The 17,660-nt window shown below is 40.8% G+C and overlaps 1 protein-coding gene across 2 annotated transcripts in view; it reads right to left on the reverse strand.

The window, feature by feature from the left end:
• robo2 (roundabout, axon guidance receptor, homolog 2 (Drosophila)) overlaps nucleotides 1-17,660 on the reverse strand; it is a 350,439-nt gene that overhangs the window by 35,813 nt on the left and 296,966 nt on the right. For both annotated transcript variants that reach the window (XM_042486274.1, XM_042486273.1), the window contains exons 14-19: nucleotides 16,949-17,070; nucleotides 13,555-13,786; nucleotides 9,427-9,551; nucleotides 9,170-9,341; nucleotides 5,731-5,919; nucleotides 1,196-1,238 (exon numbers count right to left, since the gene is read on the reverse strand). In XM_042486274.1, coding sequence (XP_042342208.1) covers nucleotides 1,196-1,238; nucleotides 5,731-5,919; nucleotides 9,170-9,341; nucleotides 9,427-9,551; nucleotides 13,555-13,786; nucleotides 16,949-17,070 — 883 coding nt within the window. The remainder of the gene's footprint in view (nucleotides 1-1,195; nucleotides 1,239-5,730; nucleotides 5,920-9,169; nucleotides 9,342-9,426; nucleotides 9,552-13,554; nucleotides 13,787-16,948; nucleotides 17,071-17,660) is intronic.

Raw genomic sequence — 17,660 nt, forward strand, 5'->3', positions numbered from 1 at the left:
TATATTTGCACGCCAGTTTGCATGGCAGCCACACAAACAGGTATTGGTTATCTATCAATCTATCAGTCATTTATCAGTGTTGAAATCAAAAGCAGCTTGCTGTAGACTTAAAGGGGATCTATTGTGCTTTTCTTTATTTTCTGCCATACACAATGTTGCAATGTTGGATTTTCACATTAAAAGTAGGTAAAGCTTTAAATAATGAGGTAAACATATGGAAAAATAATCTCTGTGAGCAAAAAGCGAAAGTTTCAGACTGTTTGTCTACAAGGTGACATCAGATCGCTACAGATTTTCTCTGCTCCTTTACATTACGAAGCCTTCACTACTCCATGATGCTACATGCTAACATCAGGGAAACATGTAATCCTGCTGATGTTAATTTCTCTTCCAAATTCAGATCATACTATTGCTAGATCAGTTGTGTTTAGAACCTGTTATTAGTGATTTTTAACATGAGAAATTGCAGCAATACACAGTCATTCCCCATCTGCAAGTACACTGCTACATGTAGCATCGTGCTAGCATCAGGGAATGCTAGCATGTAATCTTGGCTCCTGATGTTGTTCATTTCTCTCAGATTTCGAATTATATTCCTGCTGGAACATGTATAGTTTTTTAAGCTTTTATGGGAGATATTAGCTAGACAAGGTTCTGCTATACACAGTAATTCCCTGGCTGCAAGTACACTGCTACATGTAGCTACTAGCTAACATCAGGACAGCATGTTATCCTTGCTGCAGATGTTGCTACTTTGTCCCCAAAATGTGTATCATATTTCTGCTGAAACATGTATGATTATGTTTTAAGGCTTTTATTTGTGATTTTAAAGAGGCCGGCACTAAATGGAGCATTTTAGTCAAAGGGTAAATACAGGTGTTCTAGCACAGACAATACCAGGAGAATAACACTTTTTTGACCATTAGATCATGTAAGTGTGATAGTAGTAGAAACCCAAAATACAAGTCCTTGAAATGCAAAATACCTGACAATATTCAGGAAAAAATATCTGATCCTGAAAATGAACATAATAAGTCCCCTTTAATGCATGACTTTGGAGTCTTGTGTTGTTAAGACATGTAAAGCATACAACAGAAAGAATGAAATAAAGATGACGAGAAGATTTGTATTGGTCTCTTGTGATATTGCACTCAAATACTGATCGACGTTGTTTTGTTTCTTGAAGGACACTTACCTTCCATTGCTCATCAGACCGCCATCGACTCTCTGGAATGTCACTAAAATTGGAAAAAAAAGAAAGAGGAAAAAGATAGAGAAAAAAAAGACAAAGCCATATGGTTACTTTTCTAGCATAATACAAAGAAATCAAGCAGGCTTTATCTCCATGATCAAGATAAGATACATGGTGTTTTCAGTATTGTCGGGTTTGCCCTTGTGCTTTAACAGCTATGTATTCATCTACTCTTTTTTTACACAACCAGATAACTGATGGATTCACTCAGAGATCCCTCTGCGTCCAATGCCTTTCATGAAAATTACAAGAAAGGGCAATGATGAGAATTTCATATTGCTTAGCTTTGCTTTGCATAAGTGGAGACGTCATGTGCTCCTCAAGGACAAGATGCCTGATGAGAGGCAAAACTCATTTCATCTTTCTTATTTTGCTGCTGAGTTATTATCAGATTTGTGATTAAATCTCAGCCAAAAAATGATTAGAAAAGGCAGAGGGCTCATTAATCACGTTGAGTTTTCTGTCTACGAGCATGGAGGCTGAGTTACTGATCCTTCAGTGAACGGGGCTCCCCAGAAGCCATGCATGTGGCCTGTTCTATTACAGTGATCTATAGATAACAAGGGTCGCTCTTTGTCAGCGGCTAGTAAAACTCCATGGCTCAAAGTGAGAGATGGCTGCGAAGGATCCATTTCATCTCTGTTCAACGACCATGATGACAAAGCAGGATCGAGACTTCTAAGCATGTAAGAACTTCATTGGATCACAGGAAACACAGGGAAGAGTTTTGGAAATCACCTCATACTGACGAGGGGGGAAAAAAGAGAGGAAGGGGGGGAAAAGAGAGCTGGTTTACTCAAGAGCGAGAAGGAGAGCTGTTAGTAATTTGGCTCATTTGTTCCACAGATGGAGATTAAAGAGAGAGGGAGGCTGAACATTCCTCCTCTCTTTTCAGTTTTTATTCAGGTTGATTCCACAACAAGCCCAGACATCGATGAGGGAGGGGGTTTTCTTCGGGTGACGTAGTAGCACAGATGACAGGGAGAGGAAACTACCACCACAGATTACAGAGGCTGCTAACAGGACATTTTAATGCCTCATCAACTTTACCTAAACTGACTTAATCCACTTTTCTCTCTTGTGAACAGAATTTTAGGATTTTAAACAAGAGGAGCCCAATTTAAAACTTGTCTAGTATGCATGTTGGAACAGTTTATTTACTGCATTAAGCAACTGAATAGCAGCAAGTGACTGCTAATAAAGGCTTTACTCAGATAAAACCAACATTGCAGGTCTGCCTGAATAAAATATAGCTTTGACAGCTCCAGACAGAGTTGGCATCCTTTATTCAGTCATAGCTAAAGCCATTTCTCTTTGTTCCGCCACCAACAAACTTGCATTAGAGAATTCTCCGCTGTTTGAGAGAGGACTGACAGGAGAAGGAGGTGGAGGCGAGGGGGAGGCTGTGCAGCAGAGAGGCCTCTGAAGTCCCTATCTGTGCTCAGGCACATTTCTGGGCTGCTGTGGAACACACTTTTATGTTAGCCGGAGTGACATGGCAGCATAGCTGTGCTTCTCGCCTCCGTCTTACTGATAAGCACTTTCTCCAATATGAATACAGATTAATCCCCTTTAATAAGCATTAAGGGGCGGGGGGAGGCGGGGGTGTGGGGGGGCATAATCAGCGTATAAAAATTCCATCAAATCTCCTCCCTGCTGGACACGCGCCTCAATAGTGTAGTGATTTACCTCTCCTGCACTGACAGCTTTAGGAGGCTGAGACAGGACACTCTCGATACATCAACTAATTGTCAATACAGAGGAGAGCAGCGCTGTGAGACTCTTCATCCGCACTCTGGCTCGTGTTCTAAATATCACCTCGCCCTAACTCTATAATCTCTGCTATATTTGACCTTGTTTGGTATTTGCCATTCAAAACTCTTTTAGTTAAATCACCTGTGTCCTCTCTGGCTTCTCTGCTTAGAGTTTAACTCAGACAAGTTTTACTAACATATTAATGTGTTCCATAATCTGTTGCTACAGCTGCTGTGGAGAGGTCAGAGTAAATTGGGTTTTTGGCTGTAGGCTCCATAGGGAACATGTAACTACACAGATACTTTACAAAAAAAATGTTAAGGTTGTCAGTAAATTTCAGGAAACAGATTGGGGGGCAATGTGTTGACCTCTGACTCATTGTACCAGGAACTGTGCAGAGGCCTCCAGGCATCATTTTCATATTAATATTCTTAGTGTATTTGATAGGCTACTCATCTGTCAGTCAGATAAAAGATTTGTACAGTGTTGGTGCTGCTAAGGCTTGATTCAGCAAAGGACAGATGTTAACATGCACATTAATATTCCACTATTATTCTGAATATGACAATATTCTGAATTTGATTCAGGTCATGTAAACAGCATAATTTGTTAAGTTATTCTAAATTAGGTCTTTTCCAAATTAAGCATCTACAGGGTTTTGGATATGCCCAAGTATCACAACTCTGACCCTGTGCGGAAGGTGGTTGAAAGAAAGAATAATGGAGGCTGTGTTTGTACAGTCAGACAAAATCGCATACAGTGGGGCGCCTGGTGGCTCAGTGGATAGAGCAGTGCCCAATATACAGAGACTGTGTCCTCGCCGCAGTGGCCTCGGGGTTCAAGTCCAGCCTCTGCCCTTTGCTGCACGTCTCTCTCCCCCTTTCATGCTCACACTGTCCTGTCAATTAAAGGCAATAAAAGCCCTTCTTAGAAAAAAAAAAAAATTGCATCCAGTTGAAATTTTTGAAAAATCCTGTTTTGATGCCAAACTGTGAAATGGCAAAAGCACCTCCAGTTGTTCGACTTTTTTATTTTTTGACGTGATAAACAACACGTTTGGACAAATTAGTTGGAGTATGAACGACGGCATGTAAATGGGAATATTAGTGGAATATTATCTTTCATTATGCATGTAAACAGTTCATGAGGAATATTGTCCTTTTCAGAATAAGGGCAAAAAAACAGAATATTTTTTGCATGTAAATGCAGTTGCTGCGAGAGTAACACTGTTACACCCATGAAAATGTCTTTAGTTAGCCAACAAACCAAAATTTAGCCAAGGTAGCCAAATATGTATTGTCAAAGTGGGGGGGAATTGTCACAAGTACAGAGCACAAAAACAGAACAGAAGGAGGAGTAAAAAACAATCAAATACACCACTCAGCTGTCTATCTGACACCTATGGAGAGCAAATAAATTACACTGTGATCCTTTTAAAGAAAACAAAGATGAATAAGATTATTGGAGGAAGGGGAAAATGGGCGGGTACCCTGCACCACAAGATGTAAAAAAGATACACAAGACAGGATGAAACTTCATTCAAGGTAGCCACAACAGAAATACACACAGATACAACACAATAATACAGCTGTAGGTTTTGCAGGAAAATTGGGCTGAAGGTTGCAGAGCTCTGATCATGGCCAATGGCAAATCTAGATTTCTTTTTGAGTTTGCCTCTCTTTCTTAGTTAAATTGCCTTCATAGATATGAAGTTTAGATTCACATTAGCCATGACCATGAGTCTGACAATCCAAGCATATATACTATAAACGGGCAGGAGATGAATCTGCGCAGAGGTGGGGTGAGGAGACAGGACAAATGAACAGTACCTGCAGGGGTGAAGGTGAAGGACTGAACTGCAAAACAAGAAGACAGAGAAGTTGTGTGTTAAAAGCCTGCAGAGATAAGCGGTGCTTTAGGGGTATCTGCACACTGGGGACGGGTTTGAGCCGAGAGGTGCTGAGGGGGCACAGAATGTGAGACCACATCATCAACCAGTGTGCAGAGAGACAGCCAGGAAAGCAGCCAGCTCAGAGGTCACAGAGGTGTAAAGACGGTGGCACAAACCAAAGAGAACACACAACACGTAAATGTAACAAACAGAGATGAAGAGCAAATTAAACAGCCTATAGTAGCTGCCAATGTACATGCTCCTTTTGACTTGTTCAAAAATCATAAGAAAAAATGGCTAAATAAATATGTTTCCCCTTGAATTTCTGCAGAAGATTGTGTTGCACTGACTGCACCGCTAATGTGTCAGTTCATTTCCATTTTCTGCACTCTAATTAAATCTTGCACCCTTGGCAGTGCATATGGACTTGGCGGTTGCTTGTATTGACTGGGGGTCACTCAGTAAGATGTCAGGGTCAGTGTGTGGGAGGAGAGCTGGACAAACTCCAGCTTCAGTGACCAGCAGAGAGTCCAGTCTGCCCACTCAGCTCCACCACCCTGGGCTATTAACCAACACCGTGGGTGGATTTGTCAAAAAGTGTAGGCCTCTGGAAATGATTCACCCTGACATCTGTCTCCCTGTTGAGCTTTCACACCGTAGCCAACTCAACTTCCCTGCTAGCAACTTCTACAAAACTGTACTGATTAAGACTGGAAAATGATAGTAAAAAATATTTGTTGAATGGTAGAACTCTCCACAGTTTGCTAAGGCACAAGAGCAGAATGTCAGTGTGAATGTGCATAGGTGACTATGAGACTATGATCAGTCTAACCTGCGTAGTTGCTCAGGCCCTTTCTCTTCTTTCTCCTCCAGTAGAGCCAAATGCTGAAGCCCATCAGGATGACCCAGCAGGCCCCACCGATACCAGCGATAAAGGCAGGCTGTTTCACCACATCAGTGATCTGCTCTGTGATGCTGTTGTTCCGGTTTCCATGTATAATCACGTCCCGGAACTCCTTACCTGAGGGCACAGGGATAAACAGATTATATTAATGTGATGCTGGGAGGATAGCTACAGGAAATGACAGGGCTGGTGTGCATGTTTTGCTGCTTGGAAGTAGAACTGGGTGAAATGGCACAATATTTTTAGGCTATATCACTATATACAACATCCACAGTGGTGGATGAAGTACCTGACAGCCATACTTGTGTAAAAGTACAGATTTCTAACTAGCAAATGACTTCAGTATAGAAGTCACCTATTAGAGTATTATTTGATTGAAAGTCTAAAAGTATCGAATATTTACTGTACTTAAGTATTCAAAGTAATTTTATGATATTATATGTATTGAAGTATTGAAAGGCAGAAATAAATGCTGTTAACATACCACTTTAAAAATGGAGCCTGCTTTACACAAGAAAAATCTAGGTCTCTTTTTTACAACTTAAAGGATTTAAAGAACAAAATCCAGTTTTTCCCTCGTTCCCATTCCTTCATTAGTCCGTTCGTCCCTTCCTCCCTTCCTTCCCTATTTCTTAGGAAGTAATATACAGTGATATACATCTTGATATTTTTATATCTCCTCTAAAGTACTGCAGACTACTAAAATAATAAATAAACTAGTCTTAATATTATAGTTTAAGTGTAATATCATAACATTAACTAAAGTACTGTTATAATAAAGTTAAATAAACTAGTGTTACAAATACATTTAATTAAATACTGTTTTAATTAAGTTAAAATAGAAATTCTGTTATTATAAAGTATCAGTATAATGACATATATCACAGTGGAACCAAAGGTGCTTTTATTTTGGAGCAACCGGCTCGTCTTGGGCTGGAGGGGTTGATGTTTTTGAGGTTACCTTGAAACTACCAGTCAACAATTTGGTTTTAACAGTTAGCAGAAAGTTTAACTGTTACTGTGGCACCTTTAGACGTGAGGATTTATTCATTGTGAGCTGGAAACAAACTAACAGCATTCCAACTCATATATTAATAATATTTGCAAGCTGCACTGCTGTTCCATGCTGGTAAAATGTGACTAAATAGTCACATTCTAGAGCCATGCAGATACAAAAACAAACGCACATACGTGCCCGACGAATCATGTTTGTGAGGCTTTTTTCCTCTGTCAAGAAAGCTAAGGAGAAAGCGCTAGACCCAAAACACCAAAGTGAATCTCATGCCGATGGCTTCAAAAATGATCTGACAAACTTGATATTCACGATGTAGACATTTTAGACATCCCACTTTAATCAACAAGCCATGATATTTTGAGTATAATCAATAAGTTGCCCACACCTACAGCAAGGTGGGTTGAAGTTATCACAATCGCCCCTGTAATACTGAAGGGCTTGAAAATGTTTTTCACTGAGCAGAAATAACACGTACATGAAGTTGGGGTTAGGCCGAGATTGAGCTCAAAGAAAGTCGGTGTGATGAACTCAGCAGAAATACTGACCACGGGAGCAGGACACGGATCTAAAGGGTGTGCAGTGAAATATTATATAGAGACTGAAAGACAAAGCCTAAAAGCTTATAACAAAACCCCCAGGTGAGCAGGTTGTTTGCTTAGCTCAGCTCCTAATTCAGTCCATTGCTGGTAAAACACACCATGTGAAATGAGAGGAGCAAATCCTGGTCTGTATTGATCGCCAATCGCAGCTCACCCTGACTAGTCTGCTTGACACTATTTCTTGAAGCATGATGAGACTCAGAGCTCATGCACATGTTTCCACACCGACAGGAGAAAATTCCCATTCACATAAAGACAGAAACATTGGGTATTATATGTGCATGCATGCAAAGCTGCAAAAATACTCTTTATATTATTGTGTGCCCACATGAGGACACACCCACATCCACAGACACGCACAAGATATTATAACTGCAAGCTCGGAGCTGTGCTCTCGGAGATGGATTATGTGAGTGACACTGGGGAAATAAGAACATGCTACAGGCCAAGCCATCAGTTATGGGTCAAATCAGGCACAATCTGTCTCAGTTCCACATAAATCATATGTGGTCAGGCCACATATCAAAATAGTTGTATTTTAGCAATATTATCCATTTGAGAATTCTGAGTATTTAATGAAAACATTCACACTATTTGTTCTTTTGCTGAAATCATCAACTAAGAGTATTCTTTGTGAACACTGATGTTCACAGAAGAAAAACTTAAAGGGACAGTACAAGTTTTTTGTAGCGGATTTGGATGGAGTATTTATCCACAGTCAGCATATTACATACAGTGGATAACAGTCGGCGCACCACCAGTTTAGATAAGCGGCTGGAGCCTAACACGAAAGCTAAGCAATGTACTGCTGTGGATTGGGGTCAGCAACAAAATGTATTTAAGCCACCTAAAAAAAGTCATACCTAAAAATATCAATACCAGTTTAGGTATATGCTTTATTTAGAGTATTTTCAGTGCTTTACCTTTTCTTCAGATAGTCTGTTTCGACAGAAAGCCATTAACAGTTTCAGTTCCCCATTTATGCTGCTGTCAAAATCACCAGATACCATTGAGAAAAACACAATTTTAAGCTAGCTGAAAACAGCAGCTGCTGGTCTACTGCTGCTTTGATCAGTTAGTTAGGTTGTGTGGCGCTGGTGGATCAGAACTAACCTTTTAAAACACCAAAGTCACATAATGATACAAAAAAGCGTAACTGATCAGGGCAGCTCCTGTTCAATCACTGTTTTCTCAACAGAGTCTGGCTTTGAAGAGAGAGATATAATGGCTTCATTTTCCCATTCAAATCCCAATCACTGTCTGACATTAAGATGAAGCAGTAAAATACACTCAATAGAGCATACACTCGAAATGATATTGATTTTTCCAAGTGGGATTGTTTGGGTGCCTAATTTTGTTGCTGACCCTCATCATCAGCAGTAAACTTCCATGTCAAAATCCAGCCTGCCTCTCCAAACTCATAAAACCCCACTTCAAAAAATCTGAACTATCCAGTGTTCCCACCCATTTTAAGTTTTCAAACTTTTCCATGACATTTCAAGCACTCATAATAAAGATTTTTTATTTCTTGCCCAATTTGCCCAGAATTTTTCTAGACATATCCACAGTTCTTGTAAAATCATTATAGACATCAAAATTTTTATGAAACTTTTGATGATTTTGAAAAATTCCATGACTTTTCCAGGCCTGGAATATGTGATTGTGAAATTCCATGGGTTTTCCATGCCCTTGGGAACCCCTACTATCCACTAAAAATTGGTTGTTGAAAAGTTGTGAATGCTTTCCGTCTTACCAATGATAATAGACTGAGGTTCACTCTTGACTCCGACGCCTGCACTTGTGCTGGCAGCCACCTCCACCCGGTACACCACTCCCACCTGCAGCCCGCCCACCACCACTGAGCGTATGGCTGCATCCACTGTCTTATTCACATGGAAACGTGTCTCATTTCCAAGACACCAGATCTAAAGCAGAGAGGGAAAAATGGAGATGCAACTGAGTGCTTTGGCTTAGTTAAATGAGAATCCATGCTGACATGCTGAGACAAACCTTGTACTCCTGGATGATGCCGTTCTGGTGGTCCGGTGGAGGGGGGTCCCAGGAGATGCTAATGGAAGTGCTGTTCTGGTTCCCCACAGTCAGGACTGTTACCTGCTGAGGAGGGGCACTGGGAGCTGAAAGAGAAGGCAAAACACAGCAATCAAACCCAAGATTCTGCAGTTGAGGCAGCAGAAGAGTATTTAATCCTGAGAAACAAGAATAATAGGATGCACAGCAGTATTGTGTATCTGAACATGTCTGAACAGGAGCTCATAAATATGTACGCACAAAAAGTGACACACACGCACACACTTTTTCAAGGATTGTTATTCTTCAGGGATGGCACAGGTGGCTGAAGGCTGTCAAGATGTCTCATTAGAAAGGGATTTACATGAAGACCAGGGCAGGTCTGACATGGCTATAGCCTATCTTTAACGTTTCACTATGATTTAATATCCCATCCTCTGCTCCAGCCTGGTGGATTTGCACAGACAATGCCGGTATTGATTTGTGGAATGACGGCCTGGCACAGTCAGGCAAGTGCTCTTAGTCAAGCTAAGACTGTGTGAGCCAGAGTGGCACCCGGGTCAAAAGGCTTATAGGATGAAGCACAGACGAGAAGGAAATATGAAAAAAATACATTTTAGTGGAAGGAAACAAGGTCTCGGTAAACATATCGACTGATTCCATCGACTAGCCAGATGAAACTAAAGCCAGTAGGTAAGGATCAGAGGCTAGCTTCAGAGCAAGGCACATCTAAATGAATTGCCTCAATCCACAGGCAGACAGAGAGTGGATAGAAACAAGACATGTCCGTTTCATAAACCTCACTCTGTTGTTATTCTGATGGCACCAATCTTCTGACCCCACAAGGAGTAACAGAGGAAAAATAAATAACTGTTGGCCCAACTGGAAATAACGTTTTAAAAATAATGTTTTCTCATTTCCGCAGTGGCTGGCAGGGGAGCGGCACCATGGCAGAATACTGACAGGTCAATTACTCCTGGGCTGCCTCTCCCTCACCTCGCCTCCATCCAAAATGGCACGTGTCACCCTGTAAATCTGTGCTCATCCCTCAGTGCGATTGGCCACACCGGCCCCCAGAGAGCCAGAGGACCCTGGCATGGCGGAAGATGAATGGGTGCAGTGATGAACCCAACACCTTGGCCAGATTAGAAGCAATCTACCCAGGGAGCATCTGATCAACCATCATGCTCACGGCTCTCCAACGCTGTGTTATATCCAGGTGACAAAGTGCCGGGTTGATGCGCGGCAGCAATCAGAGACAATGTCGTTCAAAGTTAATGTTATGAATGATTTAGCAGCTTATTATCATGCATATTTGTGCTAAACAATACACATTTTTCAATTGAGGCCCCGGAGGCTGTCCTAATAGAGCCATTAGCAGAGTGATGTATGGCAGGCAGGAATGTGACCCCCCCCCCCCCCCCCATCTCTCAGACTGTGCTGCATGATGAAGGAATACAAACATATCATATCAGAAGCCAGCAGCTAATGTAAAGCAGTGGGTGGTGTGGGAGGAAACTTGTGGACCTTCCCCAGAGACATCTATCAACATAAATGAACATTTGTCCACTATAAATGAACATTTATACAAACATTACTGTTTTCCTTTCCCCCTAAATAAGCATCATTTTGCATAAAAGATGGGCCTCCTTGATGTCTTCTTAGACAATTATTCAGTGGGAATCAACAGTCCAGATGGAGAGTGAGAGAATGTGTGAAAAAGGAGGAGCGAGACAACAAAGATGGACACAGAATCGGAGCGCTGAGCATACCGAAGCTCTGCATCCGTCTGGACGTGCTCCGAGGATTCTCTAATTGTGTTAGCTAATGGACAACCTAAGTTTTAATCACCCTCTGACCGAGACTTCTCCATCCATCTTGCTGCCCTTCTTAGTAGTCCCAGGGTCTCGGAGGAGCCTAGAGCTGTGTGTCTGACGGTGTATCAGCTATGACCAGACGGAGCAGAGCGGCTGTGACAGAAATAGAAAGTGGTGGAACTCTCTGAGGGACGGGGATGCAGATAGAGCAGAAGCAGGGACCGTTATCAGCATCGGTAATAGCCTGGACATGCAGGTTCTCAAGGCCTTCGGGACAAGTAGTGTGCTGGCATGTATGTGTTTTCTGTGTGTGTGAGAGTGTGCTGGGGACAGCTGTAATGTGATGGCAGTTCCACTACGGTGTTTTGTGCACTGGCTGGCCACAGGAGATATGGTCCCTCTGAGAAAAGGGAAAATAAATGGGCCTGTCACACGGACAGGATGTGAACTGTCTCCTATACATGCAGGCCTAAATATGTTGTGGCAAGATGGGCTTTGTCTCCAGTATATGCAGTCGGGATTTGTCTCTTTGTTATGTTGCATGCATGTACTGTGTGTCTTTATTTCGGTTTAGATCATATTTTAACTTTAGTTATTAGACCAGAAGGTTGAAGCGAGGCTGCTGCAGTGCTGCTGGATGCATTTCTTTGTTGGCATAGGTCAACATGGTAAATTCATCCCAACACGGACCAGTGTGTGTTTGTTTGTGTGTGATATTGTGCCACACTGCTCCGTGGCCTTGTCATAGCCTGTATGAATCAAGCTTTGGGCGACAGATCTTCTTTACAGGAGGAAGTGTGCGCTGTGTCCAATCACAGCTCAGGCCTGTGGCTGCTGGGTGATGGATTAGAAGAAGTATGGCACTAACACCACCAATCATAAACAAAAAAAAGCACAGCAGGAAGGTCAGACAGACAAGCACAAAAATGCATGCACACATATTCGTACATATTTCCTCAACTCTCAGTATCAAAGGGAGGGGTACAAGCGCCTGCAAAATTATAACAAAAACCAACATGAAAGCAGCCTACGGGGTCATGTGTCACCCGTCATCCCACATTTTCTGTGGATTCACAATTATTGGACTCACTCTGTAATATTGCTCTTGATATAATCTACAAAAAGAGGTGCTGTGATGCATTTTTTGCTTTCTGATGCTGATCCCAATACCTGGATTTGCGTATTGGCTGATACCGAGTACAAATCTGATGCCACTGAAAATAACAGCTGTATACTACTAACCCTTTTCTGTGTCAAGAGGCAAAACCAAGTGCCCAAATTAAAATCTTCACATCATTTATTACAATCTCATAGTACTAGTCATTATTTCGGTTCACTCTTTGGGTAACAAAGCAGAGGTCATTTGAAGTTCCCACATTATGCCAAGTACGAGTTCATACTCGTATTGTGGGTTTCTACTACAACATGTTTACATGCTAAAATATTCAAAAAAGATTTTATTTTCCTCATAATGTCTACCTGAATATACCTTTATTCACCCTCTGTCTGAAAAGTGCCGTTTTAGCGCCTGTCTCTTAAAGCCCCTCTCCCGAAAAAGCCCACTTTGTTCTGTTGGTCAGTGTTTCTGGGTCTTCCAGATCTGCACTCCTGGTGTCCGCTGGCAGAATGACTGTGACGCACTGTAGCAGCATTTTAAATCACTGTAAAGCACTTACAAAATACGCAAAAATATCTTTAGCAACCGTTTCAATGAAATTGCATTACTAGGTGACTGCTTGGGTCCATGTTTACTTCCTGTCAGGTGTTGTCATTCACATACACTGCAAAACATTCCTACAGGAAATAGAAAAGAACTTGTAAAGAAGGCTTATGTTTCAAATTTTAAATCTCTATGGTATTTCTGTGACATCGCCACTTCACTGAAATCCTGGCGTCTCATTTAAAAGCACCTTTTCTGAATACAGACTGCGTTTCTCCTTGGATTGAGTGTTTTGATACTTTCACTGTGTTTAAATAGCACATATACCTGCTTTATTTTATCAAGATAAGGAAATCTGAATTTTCGCAATATGTGACCTTTTAAGTATGTTTTTGGACTGCAGCATAATGGACATATTCTAAAAACAGTATAAATAGGGGACTTGGTTGCTGTATTCAACATTGACAACCTCAGGGGATTTAAGTTTCTAATTAAATTTCATGGTAATGGATCTGTTCATAGACTCACATACTTGCTGAAACCTGATCCAGCATTTTAGGCAGATTCAAAGGCGAACTAGTATTGGTAAAAGAGGACTCTATCTACAAATACTCAGCATGTTCTTCTTCATACCTTCCTCAGTTGTCCGTGCCGTTCGGGATTCGCTGTCCATGCCTTGAAACTCGTTGAAATATGGACGGACCTTGATTTCATACACAATGCCCTTTTTGAGCGTAGAGAGGACGACACTGCGCTCAGAAGAGACCTTCACATCCTGCGTCTGCCAAGTTCCTGGTGACGGCAGTCCTGATGTCTGCCTGTACAGAACTCTGTAACCCTGGATGAACTGGGACTGACGATCCACCTGAGAAAGTGAACAAAGATAAGATTACTGCTGTATTTCAGTGCAGAAAGAAAGTGTGCAGAGGAGATTGGTAGATGCTATCTTGGGCCAGCAACTGGATGATATAAAAAGCTGTTTGTCGCTGATGTATTTCCTCCTCACAGGACTGCATTCATGACACTTAAGAGGCTGTTACTCAGTTAACGGGCCTTTTATCACCTGCTATGACACACTTAGCTCAATTAACACCCTGACATTACCTCATACACACAGCTCCCAGCCAAAAGTGTTCCCGCCTCTATTAAAAACACTTTCCATAATGCCACCTAAAAGGACATATGCATGTCTCATATGTATTATAAATACGAACTTGTGACACTGGAAAGCAGCTCCCACCACATCTACGATGGGCTGTGCGTATGAGATTGTCATGCAGCGACAAATACAGACACCCCGGGGACACGAGGAGGATACAAAGCAGAGGTGATAACGGCAGATATGTCCCATAGAAAAGACAGAGAGACCGGGAGTGTGATAGCCCCCTGCTACCCACAAAGGACCCCTCCCTTAAAACTTGGCGAGACATTTAGCGAGACAGAAAATGCTGAATTTATGCAGAAGGGGAGCAGGCGCATAACTCATTGTAATGGCTTGTTAACAGTAGAAGAAGTGAGCAGGGCTTTCAAGTGGGATATTAAGCAGCTGTTTTTCACAAGTGTAGCTGGAGTAAATCAGCAAAATGGATCCCCTGCTTGGTGCGTGACTTTTATTAATGGAATGATTTGGGAACATAAAAGCTCTCTGAGAGTGGCCCCTCTGTTTACTGAAAGGGCCCCTGATTGATTAGGTAGCCATGTTTTGCGTTGATTGTGCATTACAATCATAAAGCACTGCTTTAGCATTAAATTAGCCAGCAAGTCTCGGGGTGAGAGTTATTACAGGGGTCAATAAACATGTCATCATGAAAACTGCTAATGTGGTTCATTTGAAAATGGAAACAGGCAACACATGCCACTGAATGATAGGTGTATACTGTAAATACCTGATTGATTTATAGCAACATGAGCAAAATAAATGAGCACTAATATTATATAACCACCTGTCTTGTTACAAGACACCAGCAAAATCAACGCACGGGCTACTACAAACTGTAAATGTCGCATTACATCATGCAAAACCTCATTTGCACAATCAGTCCTCTCCGTTAAAGGAGCAAAACTGTGGATCTGTCAACCAACAAAATCAAAAACAATTTTATTGTTTTTAATAGAGATATTAAATTGTCATACTTAATACCACAGTAACACACCTGTATTTTGTAAATTGTGTGGATGTATTTCTGTGTTTGGATTTGGGGATGTATTTTTTTGTGTTTACTTGAGGATGTAACTTTGGGAATGTATTTGTGATATTTGTGGATGTAGTTTGTGCATGGATTTACAGATGCTTTTTTTGAGTGTATATGCTTGTGAATGCATTTTATTTTATTTTCAGTATTATGTTTCTCCTTTGAAAAAAAACTTCCTGTGCACACATATTGCAAATTAGTGTTTAGCTAGAAATGCTAAACACAGGGCATCTGGTTCTTGCGCATACATGTACATTTCTAATGCTACTGTGATGTTTATATGTTTATAACAAATTAAATTTAACTACAACCTAAATACTATATATAGCTGTTTTGTCCTCATTAGCACATGATTAAATAAAGAAAACAGTTTAAACAATACTGTAGCTGTTTTTAATTTTTTTTCCCATTTGATAAAACTGCCTAATTTTGGGACATATTATGATTCTTGCTGTGAGACAAACACCATAATATGTGCACATGTATGGTTGAATAGCAGGTGCACATTTGTATTGCTTGCATGAATGAGCATAAAAGAAGATTAATGCATCATCTCATGACAGTAGGAGAACAGGAAAACTCATATTCACAAACTGCATCTCAACCACAAACATTAATTTCAATCTAATTTTATCTGCACAAAGTCTTTGTTTTGAGAGGCAAGCAGCTGAAGACATGTGGAAGATTGATGAGCAACCAGATGTCTCTGACATCTCTTTTCATGTTCAGTGTGGTTAAGAGAAACATTTTTTCAGCTATTTGATGTTCAGTTACTTTTAAGTCAGCAATTACACTATTTCAAAGCTGCACACTTAGGGAACAACTGGACTGAAATTTCCTGACACAAAACAAATGGTAGCCTTGAGGTGCACCTTTCTAGCTTCAAAGCCAAATCTTTGATTTAATCTATCTTGACTTTATGACTCAATTTTTAAAAAATCTAAGATGTAAAAAGAATGCAGAGAGACAAGAAAACCACAAACAAATCAAACTTATACAAAGGGGCTGGTTTTGTTAAAACATTTGGGGGGGATATATAAAACAGAGGTTGGGTGGTCCTCCACCAGAAAAATTTGAGCGTCAGACAATAAAAAATCCTGCATTCTGGTGAAAGTGTTTAACAATCTGCATCTTTTCTGTATCAATTTTAAGTGTAAATGTCTTTAATTTTGTCAAAATAAAAGTTCTCTACTGTCATGTTTTAACTGCAGAAGACAAATGCATCTGTGGTAAATATTTAGGGGGACAAGCAGTCTGTATGCACTCTGAAATCTACACATATGAATTTATACATCTATGTTCTTCCACTGCAGAGACTGAAGCTGAATGTATGAAGCTGATGTACTTACTGAAAGTATATAATAAGTTAACCCTTTAACACCTGGATTGCCATCAGTTTTGCTGTGCTGCATTCAGACGCCTTACATTAGCATTTAAACCTCTGACACCAGAGGAAATTAATTTGATATTTTATACAAACCCTGGGTAAAAGGCAATGTGGTGGTCAGGAATGTTCCGCAAATTGCAAACAATTTGTAAAAGATGACAAGAAAATGACCTGAAAATGATTTGAGGGGCATTATTCAATATTATCAAAAAACTGACAGAAAATGTCAGAAAAACTATAATTCCTAGTTCTTTAATTTTCCCTTTTTTCTTCTTATTTTTAGGATTTTTTAAAAATAACTTTTTACTCCTTTCTTGCTAATTTTTGGGATACTTCTTGTTAAGCTGCTCATATTCCTCTTCCTATGTTTTTGAAAGAAATCCAGCCAATATGCTCAAATGGTTTAATATAATGGTATTCTCTATCTTAAGAGTCAAGCTGAACTCACCGTCCATGTGACCTGTATGGTTGTGGGACTCAGGACAACAGGGTTGTGCAACCTAACGATGACCTCGCCAAGCTCCTTCTGCACATGCCTGTGGTCGACACCCTGAGCCGGAGGACTTATATCTAGAAGAGAGCAAAGAAGAAAAGTAAGAAAAAGAGACAGAGAGGGCACAAAATAAAGTCTCCTCCACATCAGAGTTCACTTAGTTCCTCACAATAAACCTTGCTTCATCACCATCAGAAGTGGATTGCTAAAAGAGTGACTGAATAGACCAATCAGTTTTAACAAAGAAGCGTACACTCTGTGACCACGACTTCATTTGAAAAGGAGCAACTTCATCTGCATTAAAATGACCTCATTCCGTTTTGTATTAAGGCTCCTGCCTGGTTCGGAGAAAAGAAAGAAGACCTGGGTTGGCAAAGTTCTTTAGATGTGTGGCTTGTCTGCACTTACTGAGGCCTGACTGAACAACCGCATCAACAAATGAACTCTGAATGCGGGACCCGAGACATATTGGATGGGAGATGAATGGACACCATGACACCATTTTCCAGCTCATTCCCCATTTCGCACATGCACATGTTTCAAGTTACAAGCAATAAAAGACTCCAGTGTGTGAGATACTGAGTGTGGTTGAAGTGAGCCACATTTTGAGTTATTTACTGAAGGGAAGCGAAAAAACTCGCTAGAGGAAATTATATTTTTAAAAAAA

This window comes from Plectropomus leopardus, chromosome 5, assembly GCF_008729295.1.
Source record: "Plectropomus leopardus isolate mb chromosome 5, YSFRI_Pleo_2.0, whole genome shotgun sequence".
Classification (NCBI taxonomy): domain Eukaryota; kingdom Metazoa; phylum Chordata; class Actinopteri; order Perciformes; family Serranidae; genus Plectropomus; species Plectropomus leopardus.